Source organism: Staurois parvus, unplaced genomic scaffold (genome assembly GCF_062004578.1).
Source record: "Staurois parvus isolate SC_StPar_1 unplaced genomic scaffold, SC_StPar_1.0 ptg000694l, whole genome shotgun sequence".
Classification (NCBI taxonomy): domain Eukaryota; kingdom Metazoa; phylum Chordata; class Amphibia; order Anura; family Ranidae; genus Staurois; species Staurois parvus.
Genome location: NW_028318490.1, coordinates 6,061,481 through 6,086,667, shown reverse-complemented (window position 1 = coordinate 6,086,667; position 25,187 = coordinate 6,061,481). Strand labels below are relative to the sequence as shown.

The 25,187-nt window shown below is 43.0% G+C and overlaps 1 protein-coding gene across 1 annotated transcript; it reads left to right on the top strand.

Annotated features, from left to right (window-relative positions):
• The first annotated feature begins 2,477 nt into the window (after positions 1 to 2,477).
• Positions 2,478 to 24,873, top strand: EEF1G (eukaryotic translation elongation factor 1 gamma). Its single transcript, XM_089652874.1, has 10 exons — positions 2,478 to 2,622; positions 9,264 to 9,422; positions 10,751 to 10,814; positions 14,384 to 14,526; positions 14,978 to 15,121; positions 15,300 to 15,429; positions 17,610 to 17,808; positions 17,913 to 18,085; positions 23,219 to 23,343; positions 24,571 to 24,873. Exons 1-10 carry the CDS (start codon positions 2,512 to 2,514, stop codon positions 24,727 to 24,729), a joined length of 1,407 nt encoding a protein of 468 aa, XP_089509000.1. The 5' UTR covers positions 2,478 to 2,511; the 3' UTR covers positions 24,730 to 24,873.
• Positions 24,874 to 25,187: the final 314 nt, after the last annotated feature.

Below are 25,187 nucleotides of genomic sequence, written 5' to 3'. Positions count from 1 at the left end.
CCTGACTGCCATTAGGTATTGGGATGAAATCCTTGGACCCATTGTCAGACCCTACGCTGGTGCAGTGGGTCCTGGGTTCCTGCTGGTGGACGACAATGCCCGGCCTCATGTGGCGAGAGTATGCAGGCAGTTTCTGGAGGATGAAGGAATTGATACCATTGAATGGCCCCCACACTCGTCTGACCTAAATCCAATAGAACACATCTGGGATATCACATTTGGTCCATCCGACACCACCAAGTTGCATCTCAGACTGTCTAAGAGCTTAGTGATATCCTGGTCCAGATCTGGGAGGAAATCCCCCAGAACACCATCTGTGGTCTCATTAGGAGCATGCCCTGATGTTGTCAGGCATATGCATACAAGCACGTGGGGGCCATACAAACTACTGAGGACCATTTTGAGTTGCTGCAATGACATTTCAGCAAAATGGACTAGCCTGCTGCATCATTTTTTCACTTTTATTTTGGGGTGTCTTGGAATTCAGTCCTCTGTAGGTGGATAATTTTCATTTCCATCAAGCGATGGGGCATCCTAACATTTCTAACACATTACCCAGTCCATATCAGCATAGATATCCAGCATGATATTTTTCCCCAGTGAGATCTGATGTGTTTTCGAAGTGTTCCTTTAATTTTTTTGAGCAGTGTATTTATATGGCTGTGACAAATTCATTAAGGAAATACTGCCATCGGAGATAAGAAAAGTGTAGGCCACCATGTTGGAGTAAAGTGTGTTGCATGTGTACGTACTGGGGTTGATTTACTAAAACTGGAGAGTGAAAAATCTGGTGCATATCTGCAGAGAAACCAATCGGCTTCCAGATTTTTTTTTTTTCTGTCAAAGCTTAATTGAACAAGCTGAAGTTAGAAGCTGATTGGTTACCATGCAGAGCCGCACCAGATTTTTCATTCTCCAGTTTTAGTAAATCAACCCCATTGTGTTACAGACAAAACTGTCTAAAGCAGGCCATAGACAGGTCGAACATCGGACGATTTAAAAAAAAAATGAAAAATTGGTCGTTCGATCGGCTGACGTTACCACCGTTAAAAAAATCTACCGATTTTCGTCCTGTCTATGGCCGGCATTAACCCTGTAACTTCTGTCCCTTGCAGAGACAGGGGAGCACACCATACATTGTGACAGCAATACATAAGAAGAAGAAGAAGTATTCCAGTCCGCTATTATATTTTATATGAAAAAGTATTGTGGTTGCAACAAATGTATCCATTTGTATCCAACTAAAAACATTGTAATGCATTATTGGGATTACAATGTTTTTATTTGGATTACAATGTTTTTATTTGGATACAAATGGATACATTTGTTGCAACCTCAAGCCTTTTTCATATAAAATATAATAGTGGACTGGAATTCTTCTTCTACTTCGTCAAAATCGGCCGCTAATTTTCCAACAGTCCCCGATAAAAAAATGTGCAAAAACCCCAAAAAACAGCTGACCAATTAACCCACTAACGGTGCAAAAATCGGCTGATTTTTGACCCATCTATAGCGACAGAAGGCTAGGTTCACACCAATGCAGGTTTTGTTTGAGCTGTTTCTGAATTGCGTTTTGTGTTTTTGCACCAGCGTTTTTTATGTGATATGCAGGGTTTTTTTATTGTTGCTAGACAGATATAAAATGCAAAACACAAAAAACGCTGCAAAAATGCAGGAAAAACGCACTACATGCTTATCTGCAGCATTTCCATTGAAGTGGTAAAGCGGTTTTGAGGCGGTTGATAGGCGTTTACCAAGCATTAAAACCACACCACAAACTCCTATAATGAAGTTTAAATGGTATTAACGCTCTGCAACCGCGCCGCAAACGCCAACCAGGCATTTGCGAAGCGGCACCATAGACTTGAATAGGAGGCTTCAATTCCTCCTGACTGGACACGAGGCGTCAGTTTTGCTTCAACGCTAAAGCTTCAGTGTGAACAGCACTGTGTGCTGCCATGTGAAGAATTTTCATAGGCCTATGAGAAGCATTAAAAACGCTTCCCAAACGCCTAACGCAACAAAGGTAGTGTGAATGCAGCCTAACACGTGAACTAAAGCCAGCCATACATGGAGGGAGATTTTATCAGCAGGGATTGGCTGGATGTTGGATCCATGTATGGGCAGGCTGGTTGTACAGACATCGATCCATGGATGGACTTGTGGACAATCAGCCTGTCAGTAGTCAGTAACCAACACTGATCGGTGTATTCTGAGGGCGGGGAAGGCTGCCGGCTGTCACAGTGCTGGTTGAATGAATACAAAAAGAAGACTGTATGGGCTGCCTGGTCCTGCACACTGTTTGCACCGTAATCACAGGTGTCAGCTAGGAACATGTCACAATCAGCACGGCTCAGCCGTAAAGTGAAGTTTATAGTTCCCTATCCCAGGACTGGAGCCGGGTATACCCCGAACACCTCTACAGTCTGCGAACACATCCCTCCCTCCCCCCTCCTCGCCTGTCAGTGACATCTCACACGCAGAGCAGCGTGCTGCCGCTAGGCGGCGCCTATGAAAGGAGCTCTTCATAGCACGACACTTTTCCTTTACGGCTCCCTGACAACGTCGGCACGCTCGCTGTACGGCTCCTCCCTTTCTCCTCGCATGAAGATGGCCGGCGGGGTGAGTAGTGTCGGGTCCGGGGAAATCTGACAGCATCGGACACATGGAGCCATGGCTGGGGTGTGGAGATGGAGGGCCGGGCTCCTGTGTGTTCCCTGTACATGGCGGGGGGTTATTGTGTGTGCTGTGGATGGCAGAGAGGAGCCGCTCCGGGAATACCGGCACCCCCCCCGGAACTGAGAGCCCGGCTCCCCTGTGTGTGAGTGGAGAACCGGACCGGTGTGTGCTTACCGGACATGGGGCCCCCAGGCGGCTCCTCCGCGTTATGGCATGGACCGTGTGCTCTGCTTATTCCTCAGGCATACAATGCCCTGAGAGGGCTCCTGTGATCTCCATAGACTGACCATTGTACGATATGGACTGGGGGCTCTGTACTGGTCCCACCTCTGAGGAGTCCTGTGATCTCCATAGACCATTGTATGATATGGACTGGGGGCTCTGTACCGGTCCCACCTCTGAGGAATGTCCTGTGATCGCCATAGACTGACCATTGTATGGCATGTACTTGGCTCTGTACTGGTCCTACCTCTCAGGAATGCCCTGTGATCTCCATAGACTGACCATTGTATGATATGGACTGGGGGCTCTGTACCGGTCCCACCTCTGAGGAGTGTCCTGTGATCTCCATAGACTGACCATTGTACGATATGGACTGGGGGCTCTGTACTGGTCCCACCTCTGAGGAATGTCCTGTGGTCTCCATAGACTGACCATTGTATGGCATGTACTTGGCTCTGTACTGGTCCTACCTCTGAATAGTGTCCTGTGATCTCCATAGACTGACCATTGTATGATATGGACTGTGGGCTCTACTGATCACACCTCAGAGGAGTGTCCTGTGATCTCCATAGACTGACCATTGTACGATATGGACTGGGGGCTCTGTACTGGTCCCACCTCTGAGGAGCGTCCTGCGATCTCCATAGACTGACCATTGTATGATATGGACTGGGGGCTCTGTACTCAGCTCTGTACTGGTCCCACCTCTGAGGAGCACCATGTGATCTCCATAGACTGGGGGCTCTGTACCGGTCCCACATCTGAGGAGCGTCCTGTAATCTGCATAGACTGACCATTGCATGACATGGACTGGGGGCTCTGTACCGGTGCCACCTCCTGAGGAGTGTCCTGTGATCTTCATAGACTGACCATTGAATGACACGGACTGTGGGCTCTGTACCAGTCCCACCTCTGAGGAGTGTCCTGTGATCTCCATAGACCTTTGTATGACATGGACTGTGGGCTCTGTACCGGTCTCACCTCTGGGAAGTGTCCTGTGATCTCCATAGACTGACTGTCGATTTACGCCAGTGTACTGGGGCTCTGCCTCCTGTACTGAGCACATACCTATAGACAGGTCCCTATGATCTCCATAGACCATTCTGTGACATGTACTCTGTGTACTAGGGTAGGGGTGCTCAACCTTTGGAAGAGCGAGGGTCGTTTAAGTGACTTAGTAACTGGTCGTGTGTCACAATGAAATAGTTCCGAATTTCACTTTTTTTTTTTTTTTTTTTTTTTTCTCGTGAATATCATAAGGAACTTTTTCCCTACTGCAGCCCCTGAATGCTGGCAGGAGAGAGGAGGAGTAGCTGGCTTTCAGTGGTTGCAGCAGAAATATGGAATGGATCAGTTCCTGTATATGCCACCCCCTCCTGTCCAAGTGTCAGAGCTGATTCACACATGTGCGGTGCGGCTTGAAGCTCAGGTTTCACAGCTAATTGACGCAGTAGTTGTTCAGCAGGTTCTTGTACATCTGACATGGACAGCTGTACATCAGGTCAGGATTTTGGCCTGTTCACACATGTACGGTTTAGAATGGTTCCCATAGAAGTCGATAGCCTGTAATCTGCACCTGAAGCCGCTGCTCAGAAATTGCTTCCTAAGCTGCCTGCTCACATATGTCCGATGCACTGGCAATGCAGATTAAAAAAGAGTGCAATGTTCTTTTACATTTCATGTAGATTGGATGCAGTTTGAACCGCATCCAATCTGAACCGCATCCAATCTGCGTATATGTGAACCGGCACTAAAACAGAATGTGATAGGGAGGCTGCACCTGGAGCATGGAGTGCAGCTGCCATTGCAACCCCTGACACTACATCATTGGTTGGGTGTGGTAAAAAGACATCTCACCTATGGGGTTTTACTGTCCCAGGCCCCCCCCCCCCCCCCCCAGAAGACTGCTTTCATACTGGTACACCTGCGGCCTTCCTGTGGGTTATATGTGCTTTGCCATACACTTCTATTAAATCTTGCAGGTCTGGTGCTCTTTTTGAAACGCCTGCATTCAGCAGTTTTGGGGCACTTTCGGAAAGGTGCACTGTACTGCGGATCCGTGTAAAAGCAGCTGAATAGTTGTTACCCTTTTATAGGTGCTAATATGCCCATTGCAAAAGCTCAGTGTGTGTTGTTTAATACCTCTCTCCAGGCTGCTGGAAAGATCCTAGGCGAAAGAGCCGATGATACAGAAGAACCATTGCCTTATGCGGCTCTTGCTCTCTCCACGGCCGCCTGCTTCCTCCACTGCTGGCTAAATGCACTCTAATGCTCTAGGATGGCGGGTTATCAATCCCAGATTGCGATCAATGAGTTGTTGACCCTGGGCATGCACTTCCCTGGTTTGAGGTCAAGGGCCACATCAGAGGACTCCTGTACTAGGGGTCCTGTCTCCTATCTCATACAAGTAGAAATGTTCTGTGATCTCCTCTACACTGATCATTGTGTGGCAGTTACCATGTGCTCTGTACTAGAGCTCAGTCTATTGGTAATGCCATGCACCCCTGTAGGGCTGGTTTTACACTTTAAAATGTGCTATACGTTTAACCACTTCCCGTCCGGTCCATGTATATAAATGGCCAGATGGAAGCAGTGCAGGGGTGGGTGGCCGTTTATAAACTGCCTCCCTGCTCTGTGCTTGTGCGCGCTCCCTGGGAGCGTGCAGCACTGCGATCTGGTGCCCGCTGTCCTCTGGACACAGTGGAACACCGTTCGCCGTACGGGACCTCTGTGTGAGGTCCCGATCATGCGATCACTGATTGGCCAATCAGTGATCAGCTGAAGAGTAGTAAGCAAGATGTCACTTCTGACATCATTGCTTACTACGTCTGAAATCTGTGAATGATCACAGAGATCACATGGTACAAGGCTATTCACAACAGCCTTGTACCATGTGACAAGCTGTGACCAATCACAGTTCACACAGTATTTCTCAATGGCTGCAAGAATGCAGCCAGAAAAAGGAGAAATGATTGCTTTTACAGCCTTTATGGGTATACAAGCAATCAGTGTTTAAAAAAAAAAAAAAAATCATCCCCCAAAAGTAGTACAGTGTCACTTTGGTGACCATGTACTGCTAGGGTGACAGTATGTAAAAAAAAAAATATATATATATATAAAAATTTCAAAAATTATAATTTTTAGCTATAAACTAACTTGGGATATATATATATATATTTTTTTTTTTTTTTGAAAGATAACGGAATATATTTTAGCCAGCAAAGAAAGATTATTTGCAAAATTTTATAAGAAACACTTTTTTAAAAAATTTTTTGGACATTTTTATTTATATAGCAAAAAAAATAAAAATCCCAGTGGTGAATAAATACCACCAAAATAAAGTTTTATCTGTCTCAAAAAAAATGCTAAAAAATTCATATGGATACAGCGTTGCATGACCGTGCAATTGTCATTCAAAGTGTGATAGTGTCAAAAGCTAAAAATTGGCCTGGACTGGAAGGGGGTGAAAGTGTCCGGACTTGAAGTGGTTAAGAAGAAAAACTCGTAGTTTGTTTTAAATGTCTTGTGTTAAAATTGAATGCAATGCATATACTGTAGCACAAGGCATATGCAGTGAATAGCTGGTTGTTAAAGTTGAACTTTACCCATAACAACTTGATAAAAATGTGTTTTGGTATAGAACATACATTCCACATTAATTATGCTACCAAAAGTAGTGTGTGCGGTAAATTGCCTCCAGCATTGTTCTGTGTGTTCTTGCTGGAGGTTGCCATTTTACTGAAGCCCAGAGCCCTGAGCAGCAGTAAATCTTTAGGCTGTCAGCAGATCGGGTTCTACATTTTTGGCATGGTGCCTTAAAATGTGCAGAGCAGGGTGAGACATTGCATGCCTGGATTTTAAAGCAATGCTAAAGGTTTTTTTTTTTTTTTGGGGGTGGAGCAATAACAAACATGTCTATACTTACCTGCTTTGTGCAGTGGTTTTGCACAGTGCAGCACAGATCCTCCTTTTCTCAGGTTCCCTGCTGGCACTCCTGGCTTCTACCTGTCTGCTTGCTATGGGGGCACCCGAGCAGGCATGTTTCCAAGCTGCTGCTCCGTGTTCTCCAATGGCTCCCGCTTGCTGTCTTTGCCAATGAGGAGGCAGAGACCCGGGACAGCCGAGGCTGTCAAGCACATTGATGGATCGCGATGGAGTTCAGGTAAGTATTGAGGGGGCTGGGAGCACTGCTGCACACAGACCTTTTTTTTTCCTTCATGCATAGAATCAGGGGCGTCCCTAGGCAGGTGCGTGGGGTGCGCGCCGCACGGGGTGACACTGGACCGCTCCATGAAAAGTAAGTTGTAAAGCAAGCCGACAATCCCCGGAGGATGGATCGGATCTGCGGATTGGGGAGCATAATAGATCGGAGTCCGATCCATTATGCTCCCTAATCCACAGATCCGATCCATCCGGCGGGGATTGTCTGCTTGCTTTACAACTTATCTTTTCGTGGACTGGGTCTGCTGTCACCCCGTATAGGTTGCATGCCGACGATCCCCGCAGGATGGATTGGATCTGCGGATTGGGGAGAATGGATCGTTGGCATACAACCTAAACGGGTTTACACCGGACCCACTCCACGAAAAGGTAAGTTGTAAAGCAAGCCGACGATCCCCGCAGGATGGATCGGATCTGCGGATTAAGCATAATGGATCAGAGTCCGATCTATTATGCTCAATCCGCAGATCTGATCCATTCTGCTAGGATCGTCGGAGGGGGTGTCACCAAGTGTTACCGCACCGGGTGACACCAACCCTAGGGATGCCCCTGCATAGAATGCAGGAAGGTAAAAAACCTTGAACTTTTACAACCACTTTAAACAGTCTAGGTAGTTTAGGCAAAAGGGACCAGCATGATGTGATCTAGCAGGACTTCATTTTTTGACTAAAATTCCACTTTAAGGATGCCAGCGGGTGCTATCTCCTTCATAAACAGCTGTTCACTGATCGTTAGGATGCTGGCTCCTTAAAGTGATGGGAAATTCCGCCTTTTATTTAGGAATAAAGACCAGGTGAAGATGACATACCAGTCAAGCACCCTCTGCGCATTTTTCTTGCATCTCTATTGACTTAAAATGGAACCTTGGACATTTTTTTACTAGGCCTTTAATGGAAAATAAGTGTTTTTGTTTTTTTTTTTTTTTTTGTTTTTCTCCCATCTCTAAGGACACAAAACCACTACAATGCTTCTAACCAGAAACCACACAAACTACACTGCCTAGGTACTAGCCCCCAACAGGGCTCAGAAGAAGCAGCCTTTGACATTTTTTAACTAGGCCTTTAATGGAAAATAGGTTTTTTTTTCCCCTCATCTCTAAGAACACAAAACCAGGCAGCCATTTTTATTCAGGTGAATAAATTAAATTTGGTAATCCTGACATGGCTATATGAAATAAGGCAAAACACGTGTCTATGTCAGGATTACCAAATTTAATTTATTGACCTGAATAAAAACTGCTGCCTGGTTTTGTGTTCTTAGACATGGGGGAAAAAAAAACTATTTTCCATTAAAGGCCTAGTAAAAAAAAATGTCAAAGGCTCCAGGAGGATCTAAATATTTGATGGATGTGGCATTGTTCAGAGTCTGGAGTAAGAAGCCGGTTCTAATGACGTGTGTCAAGTGATGAACCTAGGAGCCGATGTATGATTGTAGCATCTATAGCTAGGTGTGTCCTGTCTATGGTGTCACAAGTAATTGGTTACTGTATATATGAAATGCATGCTTCTGTATAGAAACGGAACTGGACAACTCTTGTGAAGCAGCTTACCAAAGTATCTTAAAAATGCAGCTGGGAGTATTCATATCAACTTTCTGAAACCGATTTGAAAACCTTTGCTGAGAGAAAACGAGGAGGATTCTGTGGACAACTTGGTCTGCAAATGGTAGTTGCCTGGCTGTCATGCTCATCCCCTGTTTCAGTACATGCCATTGACCTGAAATGAGGCCTCTTGGCCAGCGTAACAGCCAGGCAAGTAGCATTTGCAGCAGAGGATCAGAGCATTGCATTCACACTTTTCTCTTGTAAAAGGCTTACTCTAAGGTCTGCTGTTTACAGGCATGAAATCTGATCTTCCCACCTGCATTCATGGCATCTACTTGGCAGTTGTCAGAATCATCCTGATGGTTGGGGTTTCCGCAGGACATTGTGTGGCTCAGCAGATGGTTCTGTTTTGTATCCATTCACATGTCCTGGAGGTGGCTGCATCCATCATGGTGAAATGGGCCAATGTTTTGCAGATGTACAGATCAGCCGTAGGTAATCCAAGCAGACTTTTGCTGGCAGTTCTTGATTGTGTAAGGCTGGAGTCGCTGTTTGATTAATGAGTTTTTTTTTTTTTCCTTTCTCTCTTCCGTTGCAGACTCTGTACACGTACCCTGACAACTGGAGGGCATACAAGCCCCTCATCGCTGCTCAGTACTCCAGGTTTCCTATAACTGTTGCATCCTCTGCCCCCGAATTCCAATTTGGTGTGACAAACAAAACACCAGAATTCCTAAAGAAATTTCCTCTGGGGAAGGTGAGTGATGATGACGGATGTGTTAATGTTTGATGGCTGGATAGCTGATTCATCTGAAGTATAGACTAATGCCAGCCTTTATAGGGGGAGGGGTTAGACAACCTAAAGGAAGTTTGTAGTGAGCGGTATTGGTTGTTATTGCTGGTCACTTTGTTAAATGTTTAGTTACTTTGATGTCCTACTGCAGTACACCTGAGCTAGTGACCCAGAGCAAGCATGCAGCTCAGGAAAGTCAGATTGAAGCCAGAACCCTTAGGCCCCATTCACACTAGGGCATTTTTAATTGCCACGATTCTGCTCGCAGTTTCAATGCTCTGCTAAAATGACAAATCACAGGACTGTGTGTTTGGCTGCCATTCATTTTAATGACACCTGAAAACACAGTGCGGTTCTGCCACGGTTGTCGAGCTGCAAACCGCATTGTGTGACATGCATCGCCGCAGTTGCAGCACAATTTATTGTGCAACATTCGTGGCAGAATCGCACCTCGTTTTTAGGTGCCAGGATTTGTCATTTTAGCAGAGCGGTTTGAAATCGTGGCAATTTGGCCCACGATTCAAAACTCCCATGTGGGAATGCAATCCTAATCTAACTCGTGATTTATTTATTTATTTTTTTTATAATGTCATATGATCAGCACACAAGCCATTTAATTATTTTCAGATGCATTCTGCAAAAACAGCCTCCATACCTCCTGAGTACAGATATTTTATAGTTCCAGCGGTGCTCTTAACGGTGTCCGGGGAACTTAAACAGGATATCCAATTGTGCTCAGTGCATGGCTGCCTGCTGTTTACGGTTTCACTTTAAGTGGGAGTTTAGGCAAAACGGAGAACTCTGTAATATTTTGTAAAAGTGTATCTAAAGCCAAGTTTTTTGTAGTGGTAAAGGATTTGGACCCCCAATCAGTTAATGTTTGTGTCCCTGCATAGGGGAGGTTGTCATTTTTGTTCTGGTGACCATTGTCCGCAAAATTAAAAACTCAGAACAAGAATTGAACAGAAATCCATTCGTGGAGCTCCTTGTTTTGTGTCACTTGTTCTGTGACAACTGAGAGGGGAGTTCACTCCATTTTTTTTTTTTTAAAGAGATTTCCCCTCTTCCTATTGTGTATACAGAAAGTGGAAGGAAAATATTTTAAATATGATCAGGTAGGAAACCGATTTTTTTTTTTTTTTTTTAACCATTCCATACACTAAAAACTAACATTTTTCTTTGCAATAGAAAGTACACATATTATTGATTTTATTACATATATTTTCCTGGCTGATGTTTTCACCTAAAGTACAGTTTCTTGACATGTAATGGTCCTGTGTTCTTTTTCTTAGGTTCCAGCTTTTGAGGGAAATGATGGCTTCTGTCTGTTTGAGAGCAGTGCCATTGCTCACTATGGTATGAAATCGTTTTGTTTTGTTTTTTTTTCCAGTCAGTGCATTTTATAATACTAGTAGTCTCTGGCGGATCTGTTCTCCATTGCTTATGATTTATTAGGTTAGTTGCCTACTTTTATTTTCATCCTTGTAATAAAATAAAACCCTAAGCCCATTAAAGGCTATTTAAAGTGGTTATGGCTGCTGCTAAGAAATATAGTATGACTTAAGGAAATTATTGGAGGCTGGCCTATTGATCTTGGTAAGAATGGGAGCAATACAAAAAGTGATGTAATGCATTTTGTTCTGCTTTGGATAGGATTGGGCAGGATTGGTTTTACTGGGAGAAGTGCAGCCTGTAGTTCAGGGCCCCACTGGTCTAGATGGTTTGAGGTATTCTGTTGGGAAATGCATATCAAAGTTGCAAAGCAGTGGTTACCTACTCTTGAGGCCCCAACTTGAAGGTCAGTTTGTTGCTGTTCTAGTTCAAAATGATTGCCAGCTGGATGCAGAGCTGCCAGGTACCATTCAAACTGCAACAGCATCCCCTCACCCCATGCCCACACATTTCAAAGGGCTCTCATTTACTAACTCTTGAGTTGTAGGAGCACTTAAAGTTCTGCCTAATGATAAATCTGGTACTGTAATTTTTTGCTATTTCGCAGGTGCACAGTTTTGAGGCTTGATCTAGTTGGTATCCATTTACTTGACATTGCATTGCATCTTATTTTGCATAAAATGGGGGGGTACATTTTGTTTATGCATTAAGTTCTAGTGTGGTTTTTTTTTTTTTTTTTTTTTTTTCCAAAAATGCTAATTTTAACATGTGGCAAATGAGAGGTGAAGTGGGTTAAAGTAAACTATCCTTACCAGCAGGTGGGATCATGGGATGAATTTAACATGAACCCATTCTCCTTGCTTTATTATTATTATACAGGATTTATATAGCGCCAACAGTTTGCTCAGTGCTTTACAATATAATGGGAGACAATACAGTTCAAAACAAGAGGGAAAGGAGGGCCTGATCCTTGGAACAGTAAATCTCATAGATTGTAAGCTCCTTTAAAAAAAAAAAAAAAAAGATGCAAACTATCAGTTATCTCTATACTGCTAGGATATGTATGCCGAGCGGTGGGTCATACGAAATCATTTGGCAGATTAAGTGTAGCTCCCAACAATTACATTGCCTGCAGGATTGTGACCCTTCCTGAAGTCTCTTTCAAGGGTTGTGTCAGTGACCAGCTGCAGGTGAGGGGGCTTGAAGACTGGGCATCGGCAGAAATGGAATGAAGGAGAGACTTCAGCAGTAGATGAAATGGCAACGCAGCACTATAATCGATCACAGTAAAATCACTTGAACTCACACTTGTAGCGGTCACTGCTGTCCTTCTGAAAAGCAATCTATGTTGTATTCCTTCTTGGAGACATTTGACTATTAGCTTAGAGGGGACTTGCTGCCTGTCATTACCTGGTGGGGGGTAAAACTACAGCTCAGACTCCCTATTTTTACTGCCTTCCCTGGCTGCGTTTCTAGGGGGCATCCCTGACTCCTTGAGGGATATAATCAATCATGTTTTGGAATTGGATTGCGTATTTAGAGTGGAATATGAACAATGTTCCATCGCCGGCAGCCATTTCACCTAATTCTTCTTTTTACCTGCTGTCACAATTCAAAAGCAGTGCCCACATGGCCACATCATTCCATTAGTTTTCTGTGAATGCATGAACCACAACTACCTTCAGCCATTGCAGTTGACTGCTTGTAGTTCTGAATGAACTGTGTGGTCGCTGATGAGTGGTCTTAGTTTGTTCACAAGCCCTGCAAATTGTAAACGGTCATACTGTGTGACCCCTGGTTCACATGTATGCGGGCCGTGTTTTGTGCGGGCAAGAGAGCCCATTCATTTGAATGGACTCCTGTGCCCTGTGACACGCAGGGAAGAAGTCCCTGCACTTCCTCTGAAAACGCAGCCCACACAGGAACCTCGGTTCCCAGTACGGTTGCGATTTCATGTTTGTGTGGCGTGCCATTAGAACTAATGGCACCCACCCGCGGGTCCGCATTCCTCTGCGCGGGTGATGCGGCTGCATGGATTTTCATGCGGTTCTGCAGCGGCACCACCTGCACAGATGTGAACCAAGCCTGAAGGTACAGGAGTCTGGCATTGCATTCCTGATCCACTGATTTTTTTTTTTTTTTTTTTTTTTTTTTTTTCTTTTTCAGTAAATGTCATTTATTATTTTTTCCAGAAGGTAAACCTATTATAGTTTAGGATTTGGTTAGACTAGAGTAGTTTCCTCAACTAGGGTTCCTTCAAAATTTAGTTTTTTTTTAATTATTTGTTTTTTTCCTCTCAGATAAGTTCCTCCTGACACCAGTTCTCTTTTTAGCTATCTGTAAGAGGCATTCTTTCCACTGACCATCACACTAAAATGTTGAAATTATATTGAAAAGGTTGAGGTGATTGTACATTTGCGACAAACAATTGAGTACTGTCGTGATACTTTTTTTATTTGCACTAACATACAATTTTGAAGACAAGCTTTCGAGGTATGTCCCCTTCAAGGTCCAAGCAGTACTAATATTGAAAAGGTTGGGAGAGTCTGGACTAGATGCACTGTAGAATAAAAAGATTTATATTTGCAGTTTTTAATGTTGCAGGATATCTGTGCAACTGTTTATCAATTTTATATTTTCAGTAAATGGTACATTAAAAAAATGTTTTGGGGCACACAATTTAGTCCCACAATTTTATTTATTTATATTTGTACACAAATGTGGCAGTGTGCTTGAAACATCAAAATATTGTTACCTAAGTCTTAAAATGCCTTTTAGCCCCTGTTCACTCCGGTGCAACTTGTGCGATCTGACAGTTCCAAATCGCATGACAAGTCGCACCCCATTACCGGCATTGGAACTGCTCAAATCGCTGCAACTTATGTTGCAGTAATTCTGAAAGGTTTCTGCAGTATTTTTTGCTGATTTTTTCATCATGACTTACATAGAGGGTTTTTTTATTATTATTATTATTATTATTAAAGTTGCAAGCCGCAATGGAATCAGCAGTGCAAATCGCACTGATGTGGCTTTGAAATCGCGTTGTATCAAAATGAAAGCCGTACCTGTTTTAACTGATGGCTTAAAGCTCATGCTCTCAGTAAACTGTAAATGAGGGACCTAGAATTATTGCTTGCACTTCAGAATGCGTTATGATACCCATGTGTAACAAGCCTCCGTTGTGATTGCATTGGCAGGTGACAGGTAATATTTTTTTAATTGAATATCCGGAATCTATTAGACCAGCCACATCAGCACAGGAATGGCATTTTGACAGCTGTGATCAAGAAGTGCTCTGAGCTGAGCAGTACTTTTCTATCTGCAATGTCTCCCACAGAGTGGGGGTGCATTGTTTGTTCTCCTCTTCTCCCCCCCCCCCCCCGCACTGTTTTCTTTTCATGGTAGCGTGCCACAGTTGTGACTTGATACAGATATTTGCCAAAATGGTTATCAATCTGCGCACATTTTTAATGGTGTATATTACGAGAAGGCAAGATGTTAACGTAACTTTTTTTTTTTTTTTCTGTCAACAGTTGGTAATGATGAACTCCGTGGAACTTCCCGATTAGATCAGGCTCAGATTATCCAATGGGTCAGCTTCGCAGACAGTCACATTGTCCCTCCGGCCAGTGCCTGGGTTTTCCCAACTCTGGGGATCATGCAGTTCAACAAACAGGTAGGCATTTCTAATTTTATTTTATTTTATTTTTTGTTTTCTGAATGGCAGGACTATGGGATTTCTGCCGATCCTGTTCAGGTGGTATTTATTATTTTTCCCCACTTGTCTTCCTTAAGCAGATCTGGAAAAATGTTTGTAATGATGTAAAGAAGGATTAGAGCCTCAGTGGAGGGTTTTTTTTTTTTTGTACCAATCCGGGAGAATGAATTGCTCCACCCCCTTCTGTTGGATGGCACTTGTCACTGGGACAGTGCATAATTTGGTAATCTCAAGGGGACCCAATGTAATGAAAATATGACCTTTTATTTGCTAAAACATAGTTTATATTAAAGCCATTATACATGGAAGTTTGGGAGATGAGTAAAATTGCCTGCTGGTATGAACTTTGAGAACAGGTGACATATTTGACTGGTTTAAGTAACATTCCTGCTTTCATTGTTTTAAAAAGGCAACAGAACAAGCCAAGGAGGAGGTGAAGCATGTTCTGGCTACTCTGGATTCCCATCTGCAGACAAGAACATTCCTAGTGGGGGAGAGAGTCTCCCTGGCCGACATCACTGTAACATGCTCCCTGCTTTGGCTGTATAAACAGGTATGTATTTGTTGCTGAGACTGAATAATTTAAAAGTACTTTTCACACCGAGTATCACCACCATACTCTGGTCTTTGCTTCTCATTTCAGAACGGTTCCTGATATTTCATATTTTACAAAATGTATAGCTGCTTGGATATAATAGCTGTAACTAATGTATACTAAATTCTGTCCTCAGGTCCTGGAGCCTTCCTTCCGTCAGCCTTACGGTAATGTCACAAGATGGTTTGTGACATGTGTGAACCAGCCACAGTTCCGTGCTGTGTTGGGAGAGGTGAAACTCTGCGATAAGATGGCTCAGTTTGATGGTAATTGTCCTTGTGACTTTAGCAATGTTTGGTCCATTAGCTGTGTGTGTGTGTGTGTGTGTGTGTGTGTGTGTGTGTGTGTGTGTGTTTTTGCTCAGAGCAAGTATGTAGCCAGTGTGACCAGGGCACCAGACCTCTGTTCTTTCAGGTCAGTGACTTGCTAGTAAAGTAAGGGTGACTGCTGCAGGGCAATATCAGAAGTTTGCAGCATCTAAAGTTTAAAAAAGCGCCCCCCCAAGTCCCGTTAAAGATCTGATCGTATTTCTCATTGTTTGGTGCACTGGCCTATTCTTGGTGCGTGTTTTTGTTTTTTGTTTTTTTTACTTTCAGACTACATGGTTATTGATGTCTAATAGCATGTATACAGCTTTAGGGTGTCTGACTTTCTATATGTGGCCTAAACTTGGCACTCTACCTTGGTTGCATTTCAGCTAAGCATATAAATGTGGGCTAAGGGGTGCTTTGGCAGAGGCAGAGTGAAAAGTTAGTTTTCTCAAAAGAATTGGGTCCAGATAGTTGAGCTACTCATAACAGGTATTGCTGCCTTGCACTTAAATACACTGCTCAAAAAAATTAAAGGAACACTTTGAAAACACATCAGATCTCAATAGGGAAAAATATCATCATGCTGAATATCTATACTGATATGGATTGGGTAATGTGTTTAAGAACGTAAGGGTGCCCCATCATGTAATGGAAATAAAAATGATCAACCTATAGAGGACTGAAGTCAAAGACACCCTGAAAATCAAAGCGAAAAAATGATGCAGCAGGCTAGTTTTGCTGCAATTTCCTTGCAGCAACTTTAAAATTTTACAATAGTTTTGTATGGCCCCCATGTAAGGCATCACTGAGCTCCTGGACAGTCCGAGGTGCAACCTGGCGGCTTCAGATCGAAACATGATATACCAGAGGTGTTCTATTAGATTTAGGTCAGGCAAGCGTGGGGGCTGTTCAGTGGTATCAATTCCTTCATCCTCCAGGAACTGCCTGCATACTCTCCCCACATGAGGCCGGGCATTGTCATGCACCAGGACGAATCCAGGATCCACTGCACAAGCGTAGGACAATGGGTCCAAGGATTTCATTGTGATACCTAACGGCAGTCCGGGTGCCATTTGTCTAGCCTGTAGAGGTCTGTACATCCCATGGATATGCCTCCCCAGGCCATCACTGATACACCAACAAAACGGTCATGTTGAACGATGTTACAGGTAGCATAAAGTTCTCCAGACCCTCTAATGTTTGTCACATGTGCTCAGGGTGAACCTGCTCTCATCTGTGAAAAGAAGAGGGTGCTAGTGGTGGGCCTGCCAATTCTGGTGTTCAATGGCAAATGCCAATCGACCTCTATAGTGCCCGGCAGTGAGCACAGGGCCCAATAGAGGACATCGGGCCCTCAGGCCACCCTCATGAAGTCTTTCTGATTGTTTTGTCAGAGATATTCACACCAGTGGCCTGCTTGGAGGTCATTTTGTAAGGCTCTGGCAGTACTCATCCTGTTCCTCCTTGCACAAAGGAGCAGATACCGTTCCTGCTGATGGGTTAAGGACCTTTATATGGCCCCAGCTCTCCTAGAGTAATTGCCTGTCTCCTGGAATCTCCTCCATGCTCTTGAGACTGTGCTGGGTTACATAGCAAACCTTCTGGCAGTGGCATGTATTGATGTGCCATCCTGGAGGATTTGGTCTGCCTGTGCAACCTCTGTAGGGTCCAGGTATCTCCTCATGCTACCAGTAGTGAACCTGACCCTAGCAATATGCAAAACTAGTGAAAAACAGTCAGAAAAGATGAGTAGGGAAAAAATGTCAGTGGCCTCCACTTGTAAAACCATTCCTGTTTTGGGGGTCATCTCATTGTTGCCCATCTAGTGCACCTGTTAATTTTATTAACACCAAAGCAGCTGAAACTGATTAACAACCCCCTCTGCTACTTAACTGACCAGATCAGTATCCCAGGAGTTTAATTGATATACTCTGATTAAAAAGTGTTCCTTAAATTTTTTTGAGCAGTGTACTTATTGCCACGACAAGATACTCCCTAAGAGAAGTTTGAGAATTAAAAAAAAATAAATAAAAATTTGCCAATGTTTGTAAGTTTATAGTAATTTAGTGCCTCAGAGCATTTTGCTTGCAAAATTTCTGTATCTGTTTAATGAGTTCCACTTTCTCCACATCCAGCCAAAAAATTTGCAGAGTTGCAACCAAAGAAGGAGACCCCCAAGAAGGAGAAACCAGCAAAGGAGCAGAAGAAAGATAAGGAGGAAAAGAAGCCTGCTCCTGCCCCAGCCGCTGCTCCAGAAGAGGACCTGGATGAATCTGAGAAGGCTCTTGCAGCAGAGCCAAAATCAAAGGACCCTTATGCTCATCTCCCTAAGAGGTATGTTCCTGAACATTTTGTGTAACATGTATATTGAGAACTTTTTTTTTTCTCCTCTCATTGAGTAGTTATCTACTTATGTAACAGGATTTCTTGCTTTACAGCTCCTTCATTATGGATGAGTTTAAACGAAAGTATTCAAATGAAGATACACTTTCTGTGGCTCTTCCCTACTTCTGGGAGCACTTTGACAAAGAGGGATGGTCCATCTGGTATTCAGAGTACCGTTTCCCAAATGAACTTTCACAGACCTTTATGAGTTGCAACCTCATTACAGGTGAATGGCTGCCCAAAGTATTCTGTTGGTGCTGTGGTTTTTTTTTTTTTTAAATTTGGGGGAGGTGTTGGGTTGGGTTGTTCTTGTCATTTAAGTGTGGCAGAAAGAATCAGTTAAATGGTGTGATGTACTGCCATTCATAATGACCTTTTTTTAGAGAAGCAGGCTCCTCTATCATATGCAACATTTGTAGTAAGTTTGACCGTGTCAAGTGTACAAATAGACTTGTATAGTGGCTCAGACATTCCTATAGGTAGGTGAGCAAAGTTATCTTTGTTATCCAACATCATTCTCTAGACTTTTCTTTTTAGTTTGCTTACCTGGTGGGCAGTGACTTCTGTCCTTTTTGCTGTTTTTACAGAGCTAGAGCCACCCACAAAAGGTTAATAGCTGCTTGCCAGGCTACCCATGCTGATGAATCGTAAGCATTATGAAGTGTCAGATGCGGAAGATTCTTTGGTGCCCATAGCTCTGCTAGAGAGGAAAATGGTCTCACTTCCTCCCCAGATTGATAAGCAGTATAAACTTTTTTTTTTTTTTTTTTTTGTGGATAGAGACGCACACACACACTTTTTTGGTTATAAGCTATCATCCTGTTGACCAATTTGGGTAATCTTTCATGGGGTAACATGAATTCCATTTGATATTGTGCAGCTACCTGCAGATTCTTGGAGAGGTGCATTGGGGCTACATTAAGTGGCTGCAGTGAAGGGTTATAGTTTGCAAATCTGCTTTGTGTCCTTGGCTATTTAGAAATAGACTTCAAAGTTGAAGGTGGCCTTAAAGCCGAACTGCAGTGCATCTGAGCAGCACAAACTAAAAACTCTATTGAATTTGTTTTTAATTTTCTATGCAAACTCCCCCATCCATGCATCCATCCCTTAATTTGTTTCTTATGCTCATTTTGAAAAACATCCTCCTAGCATTTATGGCCATCTTGAGTGAGGGCCAATTATTCCAGTAGCATTTACTTCCTAGAATCAATCTGACCTTAGCTCAGTTTGCAGCCAGGGGAGATTGCTTAGCTAAGAAAACCCCTCTTGAAGACTTTTGGGATGTATGACATCATTTTGTCTAGGCCTGAACCTGTTAGTAGCATTTACTTCTTGGAATCTGTCTGCACATAGCTCAGGCATTGGCTGAGCTGAGACCCCTCCCCTCATGAGGGCTCCTGGGATGTATGACCTCATATGCCTAGGCATGGAAACCAGGAAGTAACTAAGGAATTGTATAGTAAAAATCTTTAAAAGAAATAAACATAATACTTTCCTATCTATTCAACTAATGCTAGCAGCATAAGGATTAAAAATAGTCAATGTTGATTAAGATAAAAAAAAACTCTACTTTAAGGTAACTCCTAATATCTTGGAGATTTTAGTAACACGTGCAAAAATGCCTGAATTTAGTTTTGCTGTGAATATTGTAGAACTAGGTCTTGTGCTCCCATAGGGATTCATTTTGTACTACATTTAAGTCTAGTTGTGTGTGATCTTGCAACTCATAGCCTTTTGAAATGGTATGGAAAGAAACTGCTACAAGGAATCTTTCTGAGTGAGATAAAGACTGAATAATTCAGCCCTTGGATTTACATCAGTTTGAATGGATAATTAAAATGCAACATTGCTTTATATTTGCCAAATATCCTGGCAGTTCCAAGTGCTCAAAGTGCCATCGCTTCTGTAGTGTTGAAACGTGCCTGTTTGATTCTGTGTCCCACTGATGCCTAATGGCCAGTTGGCCCATTGTAAGAATGTGAGAACATTTCGGTGTCTGTCTTAGAGGAAAGGGTAAGGAAAGACGACATTGCTGACTTGCTTTTTAAAGGATGGGTCCTTTGCTAGGCTATGCTTCCCCTTTGCTTGGTTCCAGTTTCCCAACTTCCTCTGTTTCACAGTATGTTGGGAGAAAAGTCCACCTAGGCTTCAGTCAATCTTTTCAGTGCAGTTTCAATAAAAGGTCAACACTTTGCAGACTATAAATAAGAGTTGGGACTTGAAGATTGGGGGTTCTGATCCTGCCTTCACTACATAGTATCTGAGACTAAAAACAAGTGTCCAGGATGGGAGATCGTGTGTGTGGTGTGTTTGTTGTTTTTCCATCATGCTTGTTCCAGGTCAGTCCTTTTTATTTTATCCTTTTCAGGAATACTTGCACCTATGATTTAGAATCTTTAGATCTCATAGTTTCCATTCAACTTTTTTTTTTTTCTTTGCCGCCGCCTTGGTTCAGGCTGGGACCCTGACCTTTCCGTTACATCTGCTAGTAGAGGCATTCCTCTATGGCAGGCGTGTCCAAACTATAGCCCTCCAGCTGTTGAAGTACTACAAGTCCCATCATGCCTCTGCATGTCTTGTCTGTGGATGTCAGTCTTGCAAGGTCTCATGGGACTTGTAGTTCCTCAACATGTGGAGGGCCATAGTTTTGGACACCCCTGCTCTATGGGGACTGGCCATGCCCTGATGGGTCCAGGGCCCAACCCAAGTGTCTTTTTTTTTTTTTTTTTCCCTTTGGGCAGTAATACGTAAATCATGACATTACAACTTTCAATTTAACAAGCCTGGTAGTTTTCAGCTCCTTGGCTAAGCTCTGGACGCTGGTTGTCACTGACAGCGGTTCCAGTGCGAATGCTGGTGGGTGTCACAGAAACCATTGACACTGAGTACCCTTTTATAACTGCGGCAGGGGGCTCTGGGATGAATGGCTTATATCTCTGCATTGGTTTAAACCTGATGTGTTTAACAGGATTTTTACTGCATTAGTTGAGGAGGTGCTCCCTTTTGTGATTCCACCGACAGGCAATTAGTCCATTCCTAGATCCCAATTAAGATTTGACTGGCCTTGCTGTGTCCTATATTAGCAGTGACTTTAGCTTGTCAAGTGGAATGGGTAGATTTCCATAAAAGGCTCCCTTTACCACTGAGGTAGGTCCCTGGTTTTATAATGTCTTGAGCCTTGTGCTTCAGTTTTGATGGCATATTACAAGTGTCTAAACTTGTGGCTGGCATGAAACTCGTCTCCATACAGATGTGTAGAGCACTCTGGATGTGTGTTTGGGACCCTTATACTGAACCCAAGAAGTGTCTGAATTGCCAACACTTTGAAGGACGCTGTCTTTCTCCTTGCTTTTGACAGCATGACAAGGATGCCTCAATGCAGCAGGTCTGCAGGGAAGTCTCAGGAATCCCACACTTTATCTACTTCGGCAGTGGGTACTTGCGGTCCTTCAGATCCTGACTCCCACTTGGTCTATAGGGCTCCTAGCCAGAGATTGTCTAACACCTTTGAGAAGCCTTCTATGATGAGGTGTACTTCCACACATTGGGGGCTGATTACTCCCCACTTTACCCTGGGCTTCAGTCTGGCTTCCATGATTAGATGGTTCTCCTAGTGTCCGTGTGCCTGCCTTGAGTTGGCTTCCTGGGTTGGAATTCATTGCCTATTACCTAGGTCTTGGTGTCTTCAGAAAGGTGTAAGGAGCCTTTACTGTGACAGAACAAGTAGCCTGGTTTCTGTTAAGGAACAGCTTGTTGGGGATGAAGTATGTCCAGAGTCCTACCTGGGACCTGCTCACTTGCAGATAGGTTATCCTTCTGTAGCTGATTCACAGCAACTTGAGTTTCTTCCATTGCCTTACCATGTTGGCCCTTAATCAGGTGAATGTTCTTAGCAGTGAGACTGTTTTCTGTTCTAGAATATTCTGTGCTCAAGGTTAGGCAGTTCTGCAGAGTTCTTCTGTTAGGCAACAGACACTCTTCTGGGTGTGAAGTGAATATTTTCATTTTTGTATTTTTATTTTTTCCTTTTATGTTTTTACCAGTGTGCGGTTGTGTGATACCTTTTCATTCCTGGCTCCCATTTTAGGGGTGCCTCTCATGCTCCCTACTCGTTAGGCTGAGCTTGTGGGATTGTACCAAACAATTTGAATCTGACAGTTACCAACAATGGTCAGCAATTCATAGTTACGCCCCTTGAGGGTTAGGGACTGATGTGAATGTACAATATAATATGTAAAGCGCTGCATAAATTGACGGTGCTATATAAGTACCTGAAATAAAAGTTAGGACTTAACAGGAAAGACACCTGTTGCTTAAAAAGTGTTAGCTGGAATTGGACTTTTTAATTTGTTTATTTGCACATAAGACAAGGCCGATACTGCTGCTGTCCTGGGGTGACTATGTAGATCCTCCAGAGATAACGAAGACAGGATGATCACCAGCTGAAAATAAAGGCGGTTGGAAAATGTAGTCACCACATCTAAGGATTGGCAGGCTGCAGTATATTACAATTTTTTTTTTTTTTTGGGTTTGGATATGGTTTGACACAAACCTGCCAATTCTTGAAGACCGGATATATGAAAACTGTGCAGATGTTTTGACTTCTAAAACTACTTGAGCTTTTTAGTTAAGATTTTGCAGGTAGGTGTGAGAATTTAGGTTCCATGCGCTGAGCAGTCACACTCTGGAGTTCAGTGCTCTATTGCTTTGGATTGGGCAAGTAGCAAGCCTGTATGTGCCTGAGCTTGCAGAGTAGGTGCAGAAGTGAAGCAGTAGGTGTGAACAGGTCTTTAAGCTATTCCCAGGATGGGAGTGGGACCAAGGCTGAATGAAGGGACAGACTATGTATTTTTTTTATGTAGTGTAAAATGGAGGGCGTTAGCTGCTACTGCCTGGTTTTGAATTCCAGAAGGAGGGTGCAGCTGGGGATAGAATTGTGTAGAAAGTGGTATCATTGGTGTTTTTTGGTAGCCTTTTGCAATGATACATTGCATTGTAGCATGACTGTGGTCACCAATCTTGGGAAGTTAATGCTCAATCACTTAAGACCATTCGTAGTGGGGTAGCGGAGGCCAGTGCATCTGTAACATGTTACACCCTGAATATGGGTGTAACATGTTATAAAAGGTGAACCTATCCTTTTTGTAAAATTCATAGAAGTGGCCTGAACCTAAAGCTGCCAATAGCCTGCATGGCTGATGGCACTGCACATTATGAGGTGTTTGTTTAGTTTTGTGTTTTTTGTTTTTTTTTTTGGTTTTCTCCTTCTTGTGATCCTTTATCCACTCAGTGTAAAACAGAGAAGTTTTATTGTTGCACTGGTTCTGCTTTGTACTAAGCAGTCTTCTTCATCCAACAGGTATGTTCCAGCGCCTGGACAAGCTACGTAAAACTGGCTTTGCAAGTGTCATCCTGTTTGGAACCAACAATGACAGTTCAATCTCTGGCATATGGGTGTTCAGAGGACATGATTTGGCCTTCACAGTAAGTTAACATATTGTATAACTTTGCATATGTCTAAAATGTTTCAAAATCTTACTGAGCATATATTGCAGAGCAAAAATGCTCCCAAATTTGTGTGATCTCTCTCCCAATACAAATCACAGTGAATAATTTAAGTAAATATATGAATAAAACCAATGCTGTATTGCAAGCTAAACACTTGTTAGTTATTTTAACCTCACCCTAACCTAAAATAGTAACAAGTGAAGCGCAACATAAACAATTCAAACCTAAAAACGTTCAAGGTCAATTATTGCAAAAAATATTTATAATCAAAGTCCAAAATATGAGCATCCAATTCAATCTACGTGACACGTGCACCTCCACCACTCCAATACGCTCAACTCCAATATGTCATATTAAGCCAATCTCATTCAAAATAAAGCAGCCCTTCTGATCCCGAAATCCACTTCTTATCCAGGTAATATCCTTCTCCTCAGCTTGATAGATGGATTTGTATACCATGTAATAAAAGGCCAGAACATAGTGCTCTCCGTTTTTTAAGACTTTATTTCATCCCCACTGTTAAAATCACACATAATCCACATGTAGGCCTACTGAAGAAGCCCGCATGTAGGTGCAATGCGTCCAGGGAGGAGGAGCCGATCTTTGTCATGAGTTTTGTGCAAAGTGGTGAGCAATTGGATTATTGGAGTTGCATGTGGATTATGTAAGTGTGATTTTTAACAGTGGAGATGATATAAGTCTTAAATGGAGAGCACTATGTTCTGGCCTTTTTATTACATGGTATACACATCCATCAATCTCTGAGCATAAGCTGAGGAGAAGGAGGATATAACCTGGATAAGAAGTGAATTTCGGGATCAGATGGGCTGCTTTATTTTGAATGAGATGAGCTTAATATGACACATTGGAGGTGAGCAGGTTTTTTACCTGGTGTGGTGGAGGTGCACTGATTGTGTAAGGAAGACGTGAACACACCTTAGTCGCATGTGGAGGTGCGTGTGTCACGGAGATTCAGTTGGATGTTCACATTTTGGACTTTTGTTAAAAATATTTTTTGCAATAACTGACCTTTTTTATGTTTTTAGGTTTGATTTGTTTGTTGCGCTGCACTTTATTGATATTGCAGAGCAAGCATATTTTATAATGCTCAAGATCATACCACCCTTGCTGTAGATTTAGCAGCAAAGGTATTGTGTTTTGTTCCCAAATCTGTTTAACAGTAAAACTCTCCTCCACTTTTAGCTGTCTGAGGATTGGCAAATTGATTACGAGTCCTATACCTGGAGGAAGCTGGATACAGACAGTGAAGAGTGCAAGACCCTGGTGAAAGAGTATTTCTGCTGGGAAGGAGATTTCAAACATGTAGGCAAAGCCTTTAACCAGGGCAAGATCTTCAAGTGAGGACCTCGGGGAGGGAGAGAGGAGCCGTCTTTCATTTTGAAGAGAGATCTGGGACATCTTAGTTTTTTTTTTTTTCCTCTTCTCGACCACTCAGACGTTTTAACTTAAGGCAGCAAAGAAAAAAATAAAAACCTGAAATCAAAATGTTACCTTGTGATGGTGTTTGATTTCTGTAATTCTGAGTGGAGTAGCCCTTAACCCCTTTCTTATCAAGGTATGTCTAGTCAAGGGGTTAAAACAAGCCCACAGCCCAACTTCAACAGTCAACTTAACCACTTGCCTACCGGACACTTTTTCCCCTTTCCTGCCCAGGCCAATTTTCAGCTTTCAGCGCTGTCGCACTTTGACAGTTGCGCAGTTATGCAACATTTTACTCATATGAAATTTTTATTAGAGCTTTCTTTTGGTGGTATTTAATCACCTCTGGGTTTTTTATTTTTTGTTTAAATCAAAAGCAA